Raw genomic sequence first — 20,118 nt, forward strand, 5'->3', positions numbered from 1 at the left:
AAAGGCAACCCCAGTGGTTCTTCCGGTGAGATGCCTAGATTAAGTTAATGGTTTCGCTTCTTATAAGGTAGGTGAGCAAGCTGTCATACATAGCTTTGCGGTGTTGAGGGATCCCTCTAGGAAGGATCCAGTCATTGAGTGTGGCGACTGAGCTCTGCAGCCCACCAAGGCAGATTCTTTGCAGTGAGGATATAGGCCAGGACATGTCCATAGCAAGTGGTGTGCTGTGGCTGGCGCACCCGTGGTGCAAATTCCGCAAGTGGGGTCAAGCGACTTTTCAATGTATTGGGCTTTGAACGCAGGCGTGACTGCCGTGCCGGCGCGTAGACGGCGTAGTGCCACGCGTTCCCGGCGTGAAAGCCCAGGAGGGAGGGGGTCAAGGCCTTCGGGCAGAAGCGCTTGTAGAGCAAGCTTTCTATGCTGTCGGAGCTGCAGGTGAGCATCGATAGCGTCGACATCTTCTGCCGATCGGGCTGTGACGGAAACGGCGCAAAGAGAATGGGGGGGTGGGTAAATTTGCTCCCCGTGCGAGCGCGTCCGCTCGCTCATTCCCTCCTGCGCCCATATGACTCGGCGTCCAATAAATGTGCAGCTCAGTTCCCTTGTGCCGCAGAAGTGTTGCTTCTTCGTGGATGGCGGTTGCCAGAGGGTGTGCGTCAATCTTGCTAAGTTCGCGTACGGCGTCTTGCGAATACGTGTAAATGTGTAGAGGGCGGTGATGCTCGAGGCGGCCATATCTGGCTGCCTGAGCACCCCCTAGAATCGCTTGTAGTTCTGCACCGGTCGTACTTAATTGTACACTCTAACTACACTGTACAAAAAGCTTCGTATATGAGATATGCAACCACTCCACCGACAGAGTAACCGTTAGAACTTTTTGACGCCTTTGAATTTTAGAGTGCGCGTTTCAAATGCATCCTCGCCGTAATTATTCCCTGTACGCGATGTGATGTGCTCTGGTCTCTACCTCATTTGGTAAATGGCGCTGCGGCTCACCAAAAGCCGGCAGCATTTGCAAGGCTACGGCCGCCTTTAGCTGGCGATGATGATGATGAGCATCTCTCATGGCTCGCATCCACTAAGGGGTATAGGCCATGAATCGAGCGGCAGGATGTAGCTAAAGGGAATTAGTATTTGAAAATGAGAAACGCACAGTAAAAGGAAACGCAATGTTGCAATACCTAGACTGCGATGCGAGCGAGCAGTCAGATTGACTGAAAGGTGAATGTCACAATCAAGCCGAGAGTTAATATTAGTAAAGAACTTGTAGAAACCAATTTAGGTGAAATGAATGCAGACGTGATATGTGGAATAAAGATACAATTATTAGCAGGGTAATCGTTTTGTTTCAGTTCAATAATCAAATACTCCGCAACAAGCATCTCGGTGACTATAGCATCGTGTCGACGCCCCAAATGATAATTACTGGTATACTTAATCCTTATCCAATTTTGCTGAGTGAAGCTTCGAGTAGTACCTTTTTTTGCTGTGAATATCGTCCGCATGATAAAAAGTGGTGTTCTACTGATTAGATTTCCTTATAATTGTGGCATAGAGGGTGCCTCGTCAGACCAGCTCTATGTAAATAAAAATGCAACTGCGCGACAGCGTAATCTGGTGTATGTAACTTCCAAGCGACGAGAAGGACACCACTGTTTATTTCAGCAAAAACGAGATGCTGAAAGTCTGGAGATGCCCTTAGCTAGCAGCGATACTCTCATGCTCTTTTTCATCCTCATCCTTCACTACAAGTCGAGGATGGTAAAATACATCCCATTTTAACGGAAGCGGAATTGTAAATTTGCGAATTACAATATGGGCCAGAATGGCATTAGTAAAAACTTAATTTGTCAATTTTCGTTAGTTAGTCGATTATGTATGTCAATTTTTCGTGCAAGTAATGCCCCGTCTACGAGTAGACTAGCTCATGAACTAGAATTGTGCTATCTGCCACAGGCAACCTTTAAGCATTTTTGAAAGAGTTCGCTGAACACGAAGCGATTCTGTATGGTGTCAACAGCCTCGTAGTATTGTAACAAATAAAGCAGGTAAGCACGAATAGTATTCCCCATTCATATTAATGCGTTATAATATTGGAGGAAACACCCAAATTTTCGTCAGGCTTCGAAACTTGGTCTTCGCTTCCTCATTCTCTATTGGAACAATCAATCAATCAGTCAATCGACATTCATTGTTTCTATAGATCTTATAGAACGTTAGAAGCAAGAGATGGCCAGGAGACAGCTGCAAGAGATCGAAGTCAAAGTTGCATTCATTTAAATTCTACTCCCCTCAACATCACTTTGCCAACAGCGCCCGAATCTTCCCTAATCCCGCAGAGCGGGCGGGTGCCGCAATTCCTCGGGTAGTCAACGTTTTTCTCTACGTGCCAGAAGTGCTCGGCTGGAAGAAACCTCCGGATAATTCACCGCTTTTCTGCAGATAATATTATACACTGTCTCTCTCGGAATAGGATACATGGAAAGGCATGTGCGAGATGCCAGCCCCATTAGAAAAACGTAATGCCATTAAAAAAAGGTAATGTGTGTAAGAAGCTCTTAGTCTGGGGTTCCAATGGTGGATTTCACCAGGACTTTATCAATGTAGGCAATCAGGTACTTTTCATCATTCCGTATATAGTTTAGCGGTGGGCAGCCACTCAGAGGACGGTATTCCAACGTCCGAGAAACGACGCGCACAAAATAACGCACCTGAAAGAGAAAAATTATCACTCAGCCATCGCTGTCCCTTTGTGCGATTTAGGATGAAAAGTAAGGGCAACGTTGTTGCCGGCGTACATGTCCCGTGTGCTTCCTGAACCTAAGCGCTTCAAAACGAAGAAAGTGGTAATTAGCATTTCTTATCAACGACAAGTAAACATGTAAAGGAATATTTCTTAGCCCTGCTAGTCTGCTTTACACTGTGCAGTCTGCATTATGTAGCTTCCTGGGGAGTGAGTGAGAAAGCGAAGCAGCGCGGTTAAACGAGTCCTTGCACAGGAATTGACATTGAACCACCCCCGCTTCCCGCTTGGAACGGCTAACTGTACTTAGTCGGTGGCCTTGTTTAATGATATCATATGCCTCTGCGCCGAACAACATCGAGTTGAGAGAGACGTCTGCCGCCCACAAGAAGGAGCACGCGTGCGCAAACACGCATATTCCCACAGCCGCATACTCAAGATACTCGAGTTACTTCCCGAAAATTTCCGCGACTTTAGGCGCGTCAATGTATACATGACCCCACGTTTACCCGTACCAACACAATAGAGTACTTGCAAAAGAACAAGTATAGACGTGGAAGAGCGCAGACACAAGACTATACTATATATTTTTACCCAGTGTCCCATGTAATTTGAGCCAAGCATTAAATATATGCAAATGCCATATAGCTGGACAGCACCAAGGTAACGTTGTTAGCCATCGCTTTGAGATACTCAGACTATTTCTTGCACTCCGCCTAATTACATAATCAGTCTTAATAAACTTTTCAAATATTATAATTAGATAAAAAAAGTCAATCAGAATATTGTAGAGCAACATGATAAACTCCCGATACCGCTTCCTCTTACTCAATACGTGCTATATAAAAGTGTTCCAAGCATGAGAGAAGCCCGCGAATACACGCAAAATACACGCAGCGGTCTTTCCCGGCCCGCTGTCAGCGGCCACGCACTGCAGCTGAACTTGTATTGCCGCTTTCGCTCACAGTAAACGTTTGACAATGTGCATCGTTCACAAATATACAATTTACGCACTGCTTTATTGTAGCGAACGCAACGTTTTCCTAGAAAAGATGCTGTAGCTGATATTTGTATCGGCGTAGGCGGACTACGCACTGGAGCTGACGCTCGCTGTAATCCTGCACATCCTGCAGGAGCTGACGCATTGAAGCAGGTTACCGACATAGTAACCTTTAGAACTTTTTGACGCCTTTGGTTTTTGGACCGCATGTTTCATATGCATTCTCGCCTTAAGTCTTCCTTGTAGGCGATCTGATATGCGCTCTAGTCTCTCCCTCATTTGGTAAGTGGCGCTGCGGCTCAGCAATTGCCTGCAGCGTTTGCAAGGCTACGCCCACCTTTAGCTGGTGATGATGATGATGAACCTCTGTCATGGCTCTCACCCACTAAGGAGGATAGGTGAAGAATCGAGCGGCATAAGGTAGCTAAAGGAAATGCGTATGTGTAAACGAGAAACGCAAAGTAAAAGAAAAAATTGGAGGACGCTTCGCCTTTAAGGCTACGTTCACACTTGGTCTCGAAGCAGGCGGAAGCGGCAAAAACTTCGAAAAAGCCGCTTCCGAGGTGTCTGCTCCTTCTGTTTATTCATTGTCCATTTCTAGGAAACAAGTAGGTAGAAGAATAAAAACAAAACAATTTCTTCTCCCACTTCCATGCCAGAGAATGGTTGGGCAGATTCCTCGTTGGCGCTCCGTAATTCTCCTCGCACGGGTGCGGTATGTAGCAGAAGTCGCGGGGTGCTTTTTTCGTTGCGGGGTGCTTTTCTCGTCACGACGATAGATTGTGAGCGTAGGTCTCACGTAGGACGCGCAGGCTTCGGCGAGCCCCAACACAAGGGCCAGCCCGGGTTTTAGCTTTGGTGTACTGGAGGCGTCGCCAATAATACGAAATGATGAAATGTTATTACAACCTGTAAATAAAAGCTATTAAAGAAATATAATCACGCCTAGGCACCAACCTGTGCCTCAGCGCTACCGTGACCGTGTGAGGAGATTTACGGAACGCCAACGAGGAATTTACCGAAGGTCGCAGATGACAAGCGAAGTTGCGCGAAACGATCACTTTTGATGACGGGTGGATCAATGAATGAACATACCGCTCGAAATGGTGCCGTACTGAGCGACACCACGCCGACAAACGTACGCAGAATAGATGGATGTGGGCGAAAGCGGCATCGGTGGCCGCGGCGGTAGCAAAACAAATGTGAACAACTTGGACATGCGCGGAAAAGATTTTCCGGCCGCTTTGGCCTTTCCGCCCGTTTACCGCTTCCCAAGTGTGAACGTAGCCTGTGGTACGGGATAGCGTTATCGGGTCTCGTTCGCATCGCATTTTTCTTTCAGTGGGCTTCACTGCAACACATAACGTGGGATAGCCAGCTTACAAAGACCAACCTTACACCGATCCCCTTAAAGTCGGCTTCACTTTTAAACAGAAATGCATTGCTGGGAAGACGTTTTTCCAGGGGCAATATAAGTCGTCTTATATTAAAATGTGAAGGCCCTAGCACCTTTTTTGTTATTTTAATAATTGTTTGCTATTGCCCCGACGCGCGCGCGTGTCCAAAACGCATTAGGCAGGCCAAGGCCCCATTTGACCTGCCGAGGATGCGAGCGCCATCTGGATAGCATTTTCACAAGTAAACTACCCGAGCGCGCCACTGTTGGTATGGTAGAAATGCTGGAAAAGGGGTTTGTGTTTGAGTTTCCTCGTAACAGAATTATGTTTTCTCGTACATTAAAATTACAGTCCGACGCCACCATGTCTGTAGGTTGTGCTTAAGTCGTACTTCACCATTTTTCTGACGGATTTTACTGTGAGAAATTCAATTTTTGTTCACCAAAATCTTGCACCAGGTGGTGGGCCGGCGCGGTCTGGGTGGTTCGGGATGATTTTCTCCGCCACGGACGCAGACATACACGCCGACGCCAGATTTTCTGCGACACGGGGCCTTAACGCTATCGCGTTCAAATAAAAAAGGTGATGTTGCAATAACTAGGCTACTATGCGAGCTAGCAGTCAGGCTGACTTAAAACTGAATGTTAAATGAGGTTACAATCAACGAGAGATTTCATAATAGCAAAAAATTTGGAGAAACTAATTTGGTTGAAATGAATGCAGATCTGATATGTAGAATAAAGATACAATATTTAGCAGCGTAATCCTTAGGTTTCAGCTAAATAATCAAATACTGCGCAACAAACGTATCTGGGACTATAGCGTACTGCCGTCGCCCCAAATGATAATTACTGGTATACTTAATCCTAATCCGATTTTGTAGAGTGGAGCTTCGAGTACCATCTTTTTTTTTGTGTGTGAATATCGTCTGCATGATAAAAAGTTGTGTTCTACTGATTAAATTTCCTTATAATTGTGGCATAAAGGGGACATCGTCAGACCAGCTGTGTAAAAAGTTCAATTTCGCGATGCGACAGCGTAATCTGGTGTATGTAACTTCCATTTGCGGAGAAGGACATCACTGTTTATTCCAGCAAAAAAGTCGCAGTTTCACCCGAAAGGCGAAACATCGATTGCGATATCAAATTAGCAGAAAGCCATACGAGGTAAGTATAATACTTTTATCGGCCGTGTCGACTAGTAAACGTTCGCTTCCTAACTTAATTAACAAGCATAGTGTCAGCACAGGTCAAGGACTGTAAGATACATTACGTTTTTCGCAAGCGGAATGGACGTCGTTACACAATCATTGAACGCTGTGCATTTGTAGCCTCGACTTTCTGGTCATTATATTCACGTTAGTTTACCTGGTCCATTTCCTACTGAAGAAAAAAAATTGGAGTAGCCAAGGAATTTCCGCTTCTGTCATTTCAAGCCTCCTATATTTAACAGAACAGGACAACATGCAATACAAGGCATGAGCAGCAGACACCTCTGCATTGTCATGTCCTGCCATGTTCCCCGCTCTAAGCACTCCAGTATCATGTACTACAGCCGACAAGAATTTCCCCATATCCCATTTTGGAAGATCAGAATTGCTTTAGGACAAAGAGTTAAGAAGCCCTATTGGACGGAAAAGACAAAAAAAAGTTATGCGTGGCTCTGCTATCGCAAACACCAGAGACCAGCGGAGCTGGGCAAGGCCTAGTAAAGTTGTGGCAAACCACACACTTAGTCTAGCTTTTGCTGGGCTTCCCCCATCTCCGCTGTTCTCTGGTGTTTGCGATAGCAGAACCCCGGATATTTTTTGACATGCCAGTGCAGATTGAGAATGCTAGGATTAGCAATCTCTCTTCTAGCAAAGCCACACTAATTCAGAAATCCAGTATGAGAAACCAAGTATTTTATTTTCGCATTCTGCTAAACTTGGTTTCAGCTTCCCTAGCTTTCGTTTCAGTCTTTCGGAAGCAACGAATTTCTAATTCTCTGGTCTAAACCTGCCAAGCCACCGCCAGAGGCATCGGCTGCAGTCACGGACACCAGGCGCGTTCGGCGCGAACGCGGGGAAACGCGGTCGGCGTCGGCAGCAGCTCTACGCGTCCCACTGCCACCTGCCTAGCACCTCCTCTCCACCTCGCATCCACTATGCTGCGCGATGCTATTTTTATACTCTGCTTCCACTCTCTCTCTCAGCTCTCTCTCCCCCAGCTCGCCGAAGCTGTGGACGACGAATGATCATTATAGCAATATTTTAGCAGCTCTGCTGTAAAAAGAAAAAAAACTACAATGGTCATTATCTGGCAAATTCTCTGGAAGCAATAAGCCGAGCAAGATACAAACCCAAGCAAATTAGTTGAGAGCTATACGGAGTTAGGATAGTAGTTTTATCAGTTGTATAAACTTCGACATGCAGCAGCACCAGCAACGCGCAGAGCTGTTGTCGACGCCGTCAGCGTTTTGCTCGCGTTCGCACCGAACGCGCGCGGCGTTGGTGACTGTTGCCGGTGCCTCTGGGGGCGGCTCGGAGGTTTTCGACGAGATCAGAATACATGGGACACTCGTCGAGCAGCGTCGGAAATCTTACCCACCTTCTCGCCTCGCAACGTTTTTATATAAATACGCATTTTGTGCCGCAGCTAAACATCGCCTCCCCTCTCTCCCTCCCATCCCCCCAAGGCCTTTCGCGCGACGGAAGAGGTCGCGTTTGCTCTCTATATATGGTGATTGTAAAGGAGGAAAGAGACGCTTAATTCTGCAGCCCTTCAGAGAGCACGGCGCAGAACGCGCGTTTGCTCTCCGACGTGCGTTCACTCCCCGTGAAAGCGTGCGTCCCTCGCGCCCTTTCACTCGCACATACAGCGTCCGGAGCGTGACGACGATTTCATCACCCTTGACGTCTTATAGAACCTCACGGCGACGACGACGCCGACGGCAGAAATCCGCTTTGGAGTGTCCATATAATTGCTATCGCAATAAAAATACAACCGAGCAATAAATATGCGGTATGCTGCAATTCTAAGGCAATTTTTCAAATCAAACGTAATCCGCCTTTTGCATGACCCTACAGCGCATGCGCAGAACCCTAGCGGCCAGAGTAACAAACAATTCGTACGGCGTCGTCGACGACCCGGCCTTGTACCCCGCAGTCGTGTTGGAGGCGCGAGCAATAACAAAATCGCAGTTGATAAAAAAAAAAACAACAAGAAGGTCCTGTCAGCGCGATGCCGTCAACATGTGCTGCTTATGGGTGTACTTCTCGAGGTGTGCCCGGCAGCAACATCCATTTCTTCCGCTTCCCATCGGTGAAACGTGATCGCCAGCGCCGTGAAGCATGGATCAGGGCTGTGAGGCGCCAAAATGAAGACGGCAGCCCCTGGGAGCCTTCAGGTTCGGCAAGGCTGTGTGAAAAACACTTCGTGAAAGGTGCGTATGCAAACGAACTACGAGCATTTTGCTTGCGACGTCGCTTATGCATTCGAGTAACTGATGCGGCGTCTGCTGCAAGTTATTTTCAGTGCGCGGCGGTGCGGCACTGCCAGTCTTGGCCGGCAGCTGTTGCTTTCGTGTATTAACAGTGATGAAGCTCGCACTACGGCTCTGAGCAGCACGACACAGCTGTGTACCTCTTCTGCTTCAAAGGGACAGTATACGACGGCAAAAAGAGCGAGCTATGGCTCACAAAGTGTCAACGCACGCGCGCTCCGACGAGCGCGCGCCCCAGCCGGGTCCGCGCGTCGTTCGGCATAACGCACTGTTGTTGATTACTTTGCCCATCAAATATATACCCGTAAATAATCCTTGTAAGTGTGCTTAACCTCGTTCATTCGCCGCTAGAATATACTGAATGCCAAAGAGTGCAAGGCCGGCGCGTGACTGACTTAACGGTTCATTTCTGCCGTTCAGCGAAGAAAAAAAAATCGCCCTTTATGCGGCAACGTGATTGCCGCGCATTGATTCATAACTCTTGCGGTGTTCGCATATTTCTGGTGAATGTGTACTGTGCACCCTTTGGCTAGTCGCAGTGATGCTACATTCACTGGGGTTATGTTTTGCAGGATCGCCATCCAACTCGCCCAGGCACCCTGATTACGTGCCTTCTCTGTTTGTTTACACCGATGAGTTCAAGAAAAAGGACGCTTTTCATCGCTATGTACGCACGGCAGCGCGTATGAAACAACACAGTGAGCACCGACGAGGTATGTCTTGCGGAGGCGAACGGAGCACGTTATCGTGGCATGCGCTTGCTTGCATGATAAGGAAATGCCAACTATTTGACTGCGGACGCACGAGTGACGCGTCTTCCTACCTAGCATTGGTACGGTATCCTTCTGTCACAGTATTATATGCATTCGTGCAGGCTTTTTCCGGAATGAATTTATCGACGCTTTGTAAGGTGTGGTAATGTGTAGCTCTTTGGCCACTAGTCCACACTCTGTCAATGTAGAAAGGTCGTGCGTCCTTGACAAGCCTTCATTTCTTATTGCTCTTAATTCCATTCACAATAATGACCTGCCTATTAGTCTTTCCGTAAGGTTATCTACGCAGAAATATAGGCATCTCAAACAAGACTATGAGTGCGATTCACTTGAGCTAGTAGTGCCCATTTTTAATTTATGCACTTGAATGATTTGTCTTTTTATAACTTTAGCTGTTTCAGAGAAGCAGGCAGACCTAAAACAGGACTCAATGGCAAATGAGACGTCTTCAAAGTGTGAGTAATCTTTCTGCAAAACTAGGCTACATTACTTTTATAGAAGAATACTAACGCAACACAAATGTGACATTATTTCCTCAGGTGATGAAGACTCTGTGGAGATGGAACAGACGGACATGTCAGATTCCGAGAGCACAGCAGGCAAGCACTTGTCATACATAAACCATCTAAAACGTTGCATGATGCACAATAGTCAATGACAGGGCTCAGTGACACCTGTCTGTGAAGGAATCAAGCTTGTAATTTATTTGCAGTGCTTCTTAACCGGGGCACTCTCACACACGGGTGGAGGGCAGCCAACAAGCAGGTTAGGTTATTTAAAAATTGTTGAAACCGAGAACGGGTGAAGAAACAGCCGAACATCATAGTGCTATAATTTGTATTGCTAATTTGTACAGGCCAGTGAGGTCCGCTCTTCGACCTTATACAAACTACCAGTTTATGCTGCACGCTACCTCTGTTGCCATGGCATTCAGACTGTTTGTGCGTGTGACGTATGAATGCAGCAAATTCAATGTTGCTGACTATTGGATGTACTTGTTCGTGCCTAGTGCAGTCTAAGGAAACTTTTTGGAGGATAAAGGCACGAAGGGCAGGTGCTTTACGCTTTTTTCTGGGAAAATCATCTCCTGCATGCTTGACTTGTCGCTGACTATTACTGTTTGTGATATTGAAAAGCATACATGACAGCCAACCTTGTTTATGTAGATGGAGACCCTAGAATGCCGACAAGGCGAACATATATAAACCTGCGATTCAAAATAGTAATTTCCAAAGCATGAATAACATTGCACTTATTCTAACCTGCCTTGCATTTGTTGCATGTACAGGCTTCACTACTTCATCACAGGAGTGTGAAGGTGTAGCTGCATTGCTGATGCGTCGCACTACTGCCACAGCTAAGGAGCAACTAGAGAATGTCAGCACAAGCAGTTTCAACGGCCTGCTAGCAGAACATACTGCAATGAAGAAGAGAATTCAAGAGCTCGAAGTCAGATGTAAAAGGCTGCAATCGAAAGCTTTTCTGTGGACACAATTCATAGTACCGCATTTAAATTTTACACTGGACTTACGAGCAAAGCGCAGTTTGATGCTTTGTATGGACACCTCGAAGCGAATGCCCAGAGAATGGCGTACTGGGTTCCCCAAAAGAATGAGCAGCAACAGCAAATTGAAAAAGACAGGCAGCTTTCAAAGCGAGAAGAACTGTTCATGGTTTTGTACAGGCTACGAACGGGAGTTTGTGCAAGGGAAGTAGCCAGGTTGTTTGGCATATCACAATCTAGCCTGAGCCGCATTTTCTGTAGCTGGATTAACTTTTTAGATAAGGAGCTGTATGCCTTAACACGGATGCCATCTTTAGCTGAAGTACAACGACACATGCCAGAGGCATTTTCAGATTTTCCTAACACGAGAGTGGTTCTGGACTGCACTGAGGTCAGAATTCAGAAGTCCTCAAAGTTAAAAGCACAAAGGCAAACTTTTTCAACCTACAAGCATTTTAATACCTTCAAGGCACTTGTAGGTGTCACACCTGATGGTTATGTATGCTTTGTTCCCGAGATATGGGGCGGTCACGTTAGTGACACCGAAATAGTGGAGAGAAGTGGCCTCTTAAAACGCTTGCAACCGGGTGATGGTGTAATGGTAGACAAAGGCTTTCGCTTGGACAGCATTTTCCCCCCAACCATTCAGATCTATATCCCACCCTTCAAGAAAGGAAACCAGCTTTCTGCAAGTGATGTAATTGCTACTCGAAAGATTGCTGGAGCTAGAATACATGTTGAAAGGGTTATAAGGCGCATCAAGGAATTCCATTTTTTAGATAGGCCAGTGCCTATCAACATGTTAGACATCGCCGGCAAGATATTTAGGACCTGTGCCCTACTGTCTAATTTGCAGCCACCGATTATTGCCGTGAATGAGCAGAGTTCTAGTTGAACGCCTTGCAATATGTGAAATAAATAAACAAACAAACAGGGCCCGAATGTGGTCGCCTTGTGTGTTGCCTTACTTGACTTACTGTCGGTAATTCCCACGCATTTTCTTGCCCCAGCTTAGTGCGGAACTGAATGCTGAATACTATACTTCATGGCATATAGTATGCTGTTTCTGTCAACAGGTGCGGCTGAGAGAGACTTGTAGTGACAAATACAGCAAGTCACATTATCCACATGTAAACATTGAAATAACATCAATAAATAAAAAAACGACCACACAAAGGTACCAAGCTCATTTATTGTCTTTATTAAATGCCTGCTTTCTCATGGCTCCTGTACTATCAATTTATAACACAACAGAGCAACATTCCCATCATCAACAGAGGAGCAGGGTAAAAACTAGGAAAGCTTGACCAGCCCTCTTATGGACACAGCAGGCGAAGCATAAAACATTAAAAAAATATCTTGACAAGTACAAGTGTCATGTCCAGTATACATTACACACAAGAGTAATCAATATACAGCAGGTGAAGCAACAAAAACATAGAAAATATGAAGGAGATAACACAAGAAAACATGTTGGAGCCAAATAATGAAACCGAAATTTCCTAAGAAACAGTCTTCGTCAAAAATAAGTTAGGAGCACTGTACATGAAGTTATCAAATATAGAACACACTTCATTTGACAAGGAAACACATAAGAAATTGCACTGGAACATACAAGTTTCATATTTGTAGTCAGTCAGGCTCGAATGGTAACTGGCATGAAAATTTTCTGTAGTTTCCTTACATTCATGCTCACCAGTACTCTTTCAAGTAATTGCTCAGCAGAATGAGAATGTAGTACTGATGTGATTGTTGCATAGTTCGTGCAGTAGCGTGTACTGTCCAGTACTACAGTTTACATGTGCTGTAATCTGTAGAAGGTTGTTCAACTACCGTATTTCTTGGACTAAAAGTGCTACCCCCTACTTTTCGCAAGTTCCGAAGAGAAAATTGGTTTTTAAGACATCTATTATAACTTAGCATGATGAAACGCTATTATGCACACTGGTACACTAACTGCAAAATGCCGTACTTGCCCTCATTTCAGGGCACCAAATTTCTGTAAACATAATTTTTATAAGCCGCATACTCCAGCAGAGAAAAACATAACTCTTTTTCGGTACAGAATGCCAGCATTTATTGCACTTTATATTGAAGACCTTGTCCTCTTAACGCAGTCAAACGATGCATTATGCAGTGTTCTTTTTGTATCCAATATATTTTTTTTCATTGTAAAGAGGGAGTCCTCTGCTTACTCTGCGAGTGAGCAGCTCTGGCACTATGCAATGTTTGAAGAAATGCAGCAACCCAGGCAGAATTTCTGTACACCAAAGAACTTCATCAAAGGGAGTCCTCTCCACATGTGTTGAGGCTGCTACACTTCCAGCATTTGTCCATACTACAAAATCACACCACTTCAAACCTGTGACACCCATCATACCTTGTATCTGATAATAATATGCATGATCTTTTTTCAATTCTATATTGTCACCAGATATTTTCAAACAGCACTTTGCAGAAGCTGCTGCTTCGACGACACCCTTGCCTTTGAAGGAGAATGGGCACTTCACCTCCAAAAGACCAGTGTCACTCCCTTCAAAGACAAGTCTGTCGGGGGAGGCAGCAATAAATGGGTGCTGGGGATGAACATGCAACCCAGTATATGCAGTAGTTAAATATCTGTCCCTGCATGCCATTATTTCTTCGTATGCTTTAACGGCATCGTCCTCATGAATCCTGCCATAACGCATGGCTTCGGTGCTCACTTGGCGAGGATACATTACGTCCCTTACGGCACCATCAGGCTTTCTGCACCGCAGCAACTTCTTAAACACTGATGCCGTGAGCCGTCCAATACGTTCCTGATGCCACTTCTTGTTCTCTGCCTGGCCCATTGTGCTTTCTAAAATGACTGCCCTGTCGTCGAGGCTCAGGGGCTGAATTGCTGCAAAAGCATAAGACAAAAAAGTGTGACCTAACTTGAGCAAATTGGTGATTAGCTGCAGGGAAGCAATACAACTAATGCTACTTGGTTTACACTTTCAGTCAATGCAAATATGGAAAAGGCTGCATTAAGAGAAAACACACTGACTAATCAGAACATTGGTGCATGTCTTGTTTCTTTTCATGTCTTGATCTATTATTCCACTTATGTACTTGCAATGAATGATTACCAACTAGCTCAGTTGTCAGTTAAACTCTCGTCAGTATTTTCTGTAACTTTCTAGCCTCATTGAGTTGCATCTAATCACTTAGGCAAGTGTAATATTTACAAATTGACAGTTGTGCTATTTACTTTACCATTAATACAGTAAGGGCTTATTTTTATGCAAGAGCTGTACGGCTGGTTTCACTCGGTCTGGAGTTTCAGCACGTGCTCCCTCTGCATGATTACTTCGCAGAATTGTAGTTCCATGTATTCCGATGAAATAACACTTGCTCAATAAAACTATGTGCCTGTGTAATTCAACATTATGGTGATGAATTTCTGTGTGTTCATTCTTACCATCAAATCTCTCTTGAATAATTCTCGAGTTTGTCATGCTCAGCAAATCTTCACTGTCGGCTATATATGGCTGGTTGCAGCATCCATCATTTATTACTTTTGCAGCGATGGTCTCTGTTGTGCTCTGAAATGAACCATAGAGAGAAAATGGGTAGTTTTCAATACGACAGCACATACTGCGTGTGTGGCCATCATGATGTTTGATGAAAGAGCAAAGGAGCTAACATGGTAGTATGCATGTGTTTCTGTGGTACCAGTGTCTGCACTGTGGATTATCTGGTGGGTTAACAACGCAGTGATAAGGGCTACGACTCAGTCATATATATGCTATATGCATGAGCTAGAAACTACGGCTGCCTTACGCAACATCTCACAAGAATTTGGTAAAAAGAGGCATCGTCAAGACATGTTCTACAATTACATTGGAGAAATTTCGCAATCACATTGTGGCTGATAAGCTTCAATGCACTGGTTGGTCACCTCAAAGCAGCAGGATACCTGCTTCTGTAGCAAAAGCAATGCACAGGAAAAGAACAAAAATTATAGCAGGCAAATAGAAATCAGGTGGAGAGGGAAGCTCACATACATGACCAGGTATCAGTAATACCCTCCATGCACCACGTTTTGCACTGATTAAGGAAGATGGGGCAGCATGTATGAGTACAAGTAGTTTTTCTGCTTCACACTAACTGTCCTGTCTTCATAGGTAAATCTGTCCTGTTATAAAATGCAAACACTAATGCATTGTCAGGCATTTAAACCATTACGTGAAATGCCGAAGGCAAGTAGTATACAGGATCCTTATTTCCTGTGTCAGCTGCTACAGAGGCTAGATGAGAAAGTGTTAAAGGGGGGACATGGGCAAATAACAAATTACCGCAGCGCAAGGGCAAATAATAAGCGCAATAATAAAAAAAGTTTTAAGTCATTCACAGCCATGCCCTTGTTTGACCTCTGTTTGCTGCACACCCTCGTTTGAACAAACATGATCACCGTGCATGTGAAACCATAAAAGCAGTCGAGATGGTACGAAAGGCACATCACATTTAAGCAAACCCTATATCAATTTATTGCGGAAAGAAGTGCTATTTCGAGTGCGCAGACATACAATGTCGATGAAAGCAGGTCGCTATCATTGGTATTTGCTCTGTGCCGCTGTTCTTGCTTATTTCATGGCTCTCGCTTTTCATTGTGCAATATGTATGCATTTCTGTTTTGTAATAAAAAGACTAAGTTGAAAATCAGTTTGTTGTCTGTTTTTTAGCTTCTCCTCCAAAGACACGGTGTCACATTTTTGAATGATGTTTAAGATATTACGTACTTCTTCTGCCGCCCTGGGCTTCTTTGCATAGCGGAGTAGAAGGCAGCTCGGAGATATTTCTTGCAAGTTGCTGATGAAGTTGGCAGGGTCAGCTGGCAACAGTCCAGGTGTGGGATCATAAACTCTCTTCCTGTTCCTGCTGCTCTCAAACAAAATTTCCGAAAGCGGCAAGCTTGGCTCTTGCTTTTTGGCTGAAAATACAGATTACAAGCACAAAAACAGCTTAAACACTCAAACTATCCCCAGCAACCTCTAGATTACCAACTACTGTTTGACGTAAGCAGTTAATAACCCTGCTGAAGGTATATTCGGCTAAGATATTGGCTATACCGTCATCTCTACTATAAAATAGGCAGCAACTTCACTGTGGGAAATCGGCAGACAGGGTAGATGAAGAGAGCATAACTGACTAAAAGGACTCCTATTTAAATTATTTTAGGCAGAGTTGCACACTTTGGAATACAGACAGGAGGGACGTCACTTAGCAGTATACAGCATTTTTCTTACCTTGAGGGGGCACAATCCATGCACAGGGGACATCCGTACATGTTGTGTCTTCTCCTTGTGGTGCCAGGTTGCAAGCTGTGAGCAGCAGGCCAACAACGTGCTGGCAGCTTCCACTGAGGCTGCAGGAATCATGGTAACAGTGTATATTATTAGTGCTGATCTGCAAGGCATTCAACATAGAGAAAGAGCTGGGCAACGTGCATCAGACAGCCTAGACATGCTTTTCAATAATGATTATTGGGCACAACTTTCCCCCGTTGTGATTGAATGTACTTGCTTACCACACATGCATGCAAGTATAGCCACGATAGCGTTGCGCATAAGAACTATGAGGTCTCGATAGTCTTGCATAAACCTTGCCAAACTTGACTGCAGTGAAAACAAGCTACAGGTCCTATGTAAAATGCTGCAGTAAACAGAGTGATTGAACACTGGCTTTAAAAAGTTCGTCTATAATCTCTCGTGTACCGCGCGGGTACTCGATTTTGCACAAGTGACACTGGCGACGCAAATGAGATCCTGACAGGAACGGCATGCCGCTTTACCTTGGCGCCGGCTGACCAAAAGTTGATGAATCGTACGCGACGTGCATGCCAGCAAACACTACGTAGCTGACACGGCTCTAGCCACGAGATACGCGTGCCGAACACCCCGAAGTATGTAAGTGCACAGCGATTTTTCGAAACGCGACATAGGAGAACACGGCTTGTCGGCGCTTTCTTGCGCTGCCGGTGCGCGCTGGGGACACATAGCCGAGGCATCAGGGCATACGATGAAATCAAGACCCTTTGACGTGCGTTGTGACTGCATTTGGCCCCCCAACGATCACCTGGCGTTCACCAGTGCCGCGAAAAGTGCCTGCAGCCACATGCTCCGAGTATCGCGTTCTAATCGCTGCGCACTGCCATTCAGCGAGCCCACGTACGCGCTCTAAAAACAGTAGACCTCCAAAGCTTGGCCTGGCGACGACACAAAACGGTAAAACCAGAGAGCCAGTACGTATACACATGCGAGATGTCATGATAAACAAAACTTGTACTCACCCGGCTGGGCAGAGACAGTGGCCTGCCAGTATGTCGCCCGTTCCTTTCTCTATGACCGCATGTACGATGTAGTAGCCGCCTTTCATTGACGGTAGGCATATACTTCGGAGAAGTCCATACGGGGATGTGGAACACAAGTTATTAAACATGATGTTGCGCACATAACCCTCTTCGGTGAATTTCTTCCCTTTCGCAGTTTGTCTTGCGAACCTCGATCCACATGCCGCCAAGAAAGCACTCAGCTGATTGTCGCTTGGCATCTTGATCCCGTTTGGGCTTTTCGTCCACCCGTTCGCTACGGCAAAGAAGCCGCCGGGTATGTACGTACTCCCAGGTTCCATTCCCAAACACGAACGCAGAAACTACCGATTGTAGAGCGCAGACTTACGTAAATATATGTGCCGCAACACGCGTCGTTGCCAGTCTACGCCATACTACCAGTAGCAGCGGCGGCCACCCGATGCCGTACTTATCGTTTCTTGCGGTGTCCGCGTGAGGGCGCCACACAGACATGCAAAAGGCGGATTGCAATGCCAGAAATATTAGCGTCCGATATGCGTCGGAGCTAATATCCACAAACCTTCCCGTCTTGTTGCTGACAAAGGGCATCGTACAAGTTTTCAATGGCTACCAGACCACTGCGGCATTCTAAACCACCTTACCAATGACGCTGCGTCGTGTGCCTTGTCTGGAGCAGTGGCACTCGATATATTGCTGTCAACAGTGGGCGCTGTCATTTTGCGCGTAACAGTATCCTGCGGCTGGCTGTAATACTACACAAGACTCTAAACGACGCTTAAACACTCGAGTCTCATAATTTCGATTCAAGTTACCGGAAAACCTTTCACAGTGTGGCTCGACACTACTTTGTCGGCTGTGTATTGAATTAGCCTTCACTGCCTTACGAGTGGAATGACTAATTCACCCATATGCATCACAGCAGGTGAGCGGAGACCAATCCAGCAGCTCCTTTTTCCATGGATGCCATTTTTGCGAACAACGACAGATTTATCCTTTGTCACTTGAGCTGAACGAACGACTGACCTTGTGCGGAAACTAAAGTCCTAGGGTACCTTGCCTCCTCATCAGCCCGGAACACCCCATGTCCGCTTATGCGTATTTGAAGGCAAGAGACTTGTGTGCCTGACTGTAGACGCGCTGCTCTTTTTCTGATTCAGCTGAACTAGTTCCTCTCTCTCTTTCACTTTACGATTAAACTCCTCACCTGCAACGCAGCCAACAAGTCTAGTTAGCGCTTCTAGTCAAATAATTCCTGCAGGATCTATAGGGTGTTCATATTTAAGTGCTATGGAATTTTTAAAAATCGCCTGTGGAAGTTAGCATAATTCTTATCGTTGAGTGGGGTTATTCGAAGAGGCGGACATTAGTAGCACGAGAAATCGAAACACATATTCAACTAATTAACGAAAATTGTGTAATGAACATCTTAGTTAATTACTTTACGACACAAATCGCAATTTACGAATTGTAGCCGGTGAGTTTGCAAGACGCATCCACTTCAAATGAATTTGCAGATGACACCAGTTTCGAAATACTATCTCCCAAAGTGTGGGACGAGATACATGTGCGTCCCAGTTACTTTTGTGCTTCAATGTATAAAACAGCATTTTTGTAAAAAAAGTAAGTCGAACAACAGTGCATTTGTACGGCGAGTTTCATGGCGCATATCTCCAAACTGATGTCATTCTGGAAATTCATTCCAAATGGACACGCCTGACATCTCACCGGCTAGAATCCGTAAATTGCAATATGTGTCGTAAAATAATTAACTAAGAAGTCAATTAGTGATTTTTTGTTAAATAGTTGAATGTGTGTTTCAATTTCTCGTGATAGTGATGTCCGCCTCATCGAATGACCCAGCTCAATAATAAGAATTATGCTACCTGCCACAGCCGATTTCTAAAAACTCCGTAAAGCTTAAAAATGAACACCCTGTATAGTGCATAACAGTAGATATCTGACATAGATAAAAAATTTGGATGTTTCACCGGAAGGCCGAGGCATTGACGGATATAGCAAGGTTGGCGCTGCGCTTGAACTGCTCGAACGGTGTTCTACCTACACCCGGGTGCGACATGATGGGGCAGAAGGAGCGTCACCTCGCGGCTACCAGGCATCTCACGTTTTCGCACCTCGAGTCTTCGTATAACTGCTATCGCCAATAAAAGAAACAAACCTCTTTTCATCAATGTATTTGCAATGCCACGGCGCTATAACGTAAAGCTATTCCAATATGTCTCGTACTTCATTCTCGTCATTGGCGCTCCGCAAATGGTCAAAAATGTTTCGGGGCCGGCTCACTGTATCTGTCTCTCACGCAAAGTACAAAGACCGTGAGAATTGACCACGTCACAGTGACATGTACGCACAAAACATGCATTATATACTGGCAAAGAAAACAATATCTTTATGCGAAATTGCCGGAAGCTTTCCCCTTCCGAAAGGAACCGAAGATGGCTGCCCGCCAATCGCTCCTGCTCTGGTTGTTCGGAGCACCCGGCGAGAACAGATTTCTTTGCGCATAACAAAAAAGAAGTTCAAATCGGAATATCACGCGACAATCAGAGTACAGTCTGAGTGACACACCACTCCCTTGTTTAGCCAGTGGACGAATTAAGGCTATTAGGGCTAGTATACTGACTTTCAATAAGTTGAATATAGAAAAACAGGCCGATACCTGCCATTTCTATTGATGTCAAGCGGTGGCGGTGGCAGCGGCAACAAATTAAACGATACTAGCACCAACGACTACCACAACAAGAACAAGAGCAGCAACAACTTCTAGCAGTTTGTGGTTAACACCACACATGAGTCACTCCAAGCAACAAAACGTTTACTGTCGAAGACTCTGAAATGGATAAGGAACACGCAGCTGTTTTAG

General features: G+C 45.4%; 1 protein-coding gene and 1 long non-coding RNA gene across 2 annotated transcripts; one reads left to right on the forward strand and one right to left on the reverse strand.

Annotated features, from left to right (window-relative positions):
* Positions 1–8,286: 8,286 nt before the first annotated feature.
* Positions 8,287–10,054, forward strand: LOC125943093 (THAP domain-containing protein 1-like). The gene is made up of 4 exons (XM_049661465.1): positions 8,287–8,563; positions 9,196–9,336; positions 9,789–9,851; positions 9,936–10,054. Exons 1-4 carry the CDS (start codon positions 8,362–8,364, stop codon positions 10,052–10,054), a joined length of 525 nt encoding a protein of 174 aa, XP_049517422.1. The 5' UTR covers positions 8,287–8,361.
* Positions 10,055–12,974: 2,920 nt separating this feature from the next.
* On the reverse strand, positions 12,975–15,829 carry LOC125943094 (uncharacterized). Its single transcript, XR_007465547.1, has 3 exons — positions 15,667–15,829; positions 14,346–14,469; positions 12,975–13,784 (listed from the first exon to the last, which is right to left on the reverse strand). It is a non-coding gene; the product is annotated as an uncharacterized LOC125943094 (long non-coding RNA).
* Positions 15,830–20,118: the final 4,289 nt, after the last annotated feature.

Source organism: Dermacentor silvarum, chromosome 2, assembly GCF_013339745.2.
Source record: "Dermacentor silvarum isolate Dsil-2018 chromosome 2, BIME_Dsil_1.4, whole genome shotgun sequence".
Lineage (NCBI taxonomy): Eukaryota > Metazoa > Arthropoda > Arachnida > Ixodida > Ixodidae > Dermacentor > Dermacentor silvarum.

What these genes read in the sequence shown, in the direction of transcription:
- LOC125943093 (XM_049661465.1), top strand. Translation starts at nt 8,362, where the DNA reads ATGCCGTCAACATGTGCTGCTTATGGGTGTACTTCTCGAGGTGTGCCC. An exon ending in TGAAAAACACTTCGTGAAAG is followed by an intron (nt 8,564 to 9,195) that starts GTGCGTATGCAA and finishes TATGTTTTGCAG; the next exon opens with GATCGCCATCCAACTCGCCC. An exon ending in AAATGAGACGTCTTCAAAGT is followed by an intron (nt 9,852 to 9,935) that starts GTGAGTAATCTT and finishes TTATTTCCTCAG; the next exon opens with GTGATGAAGACTCTGTGGAG.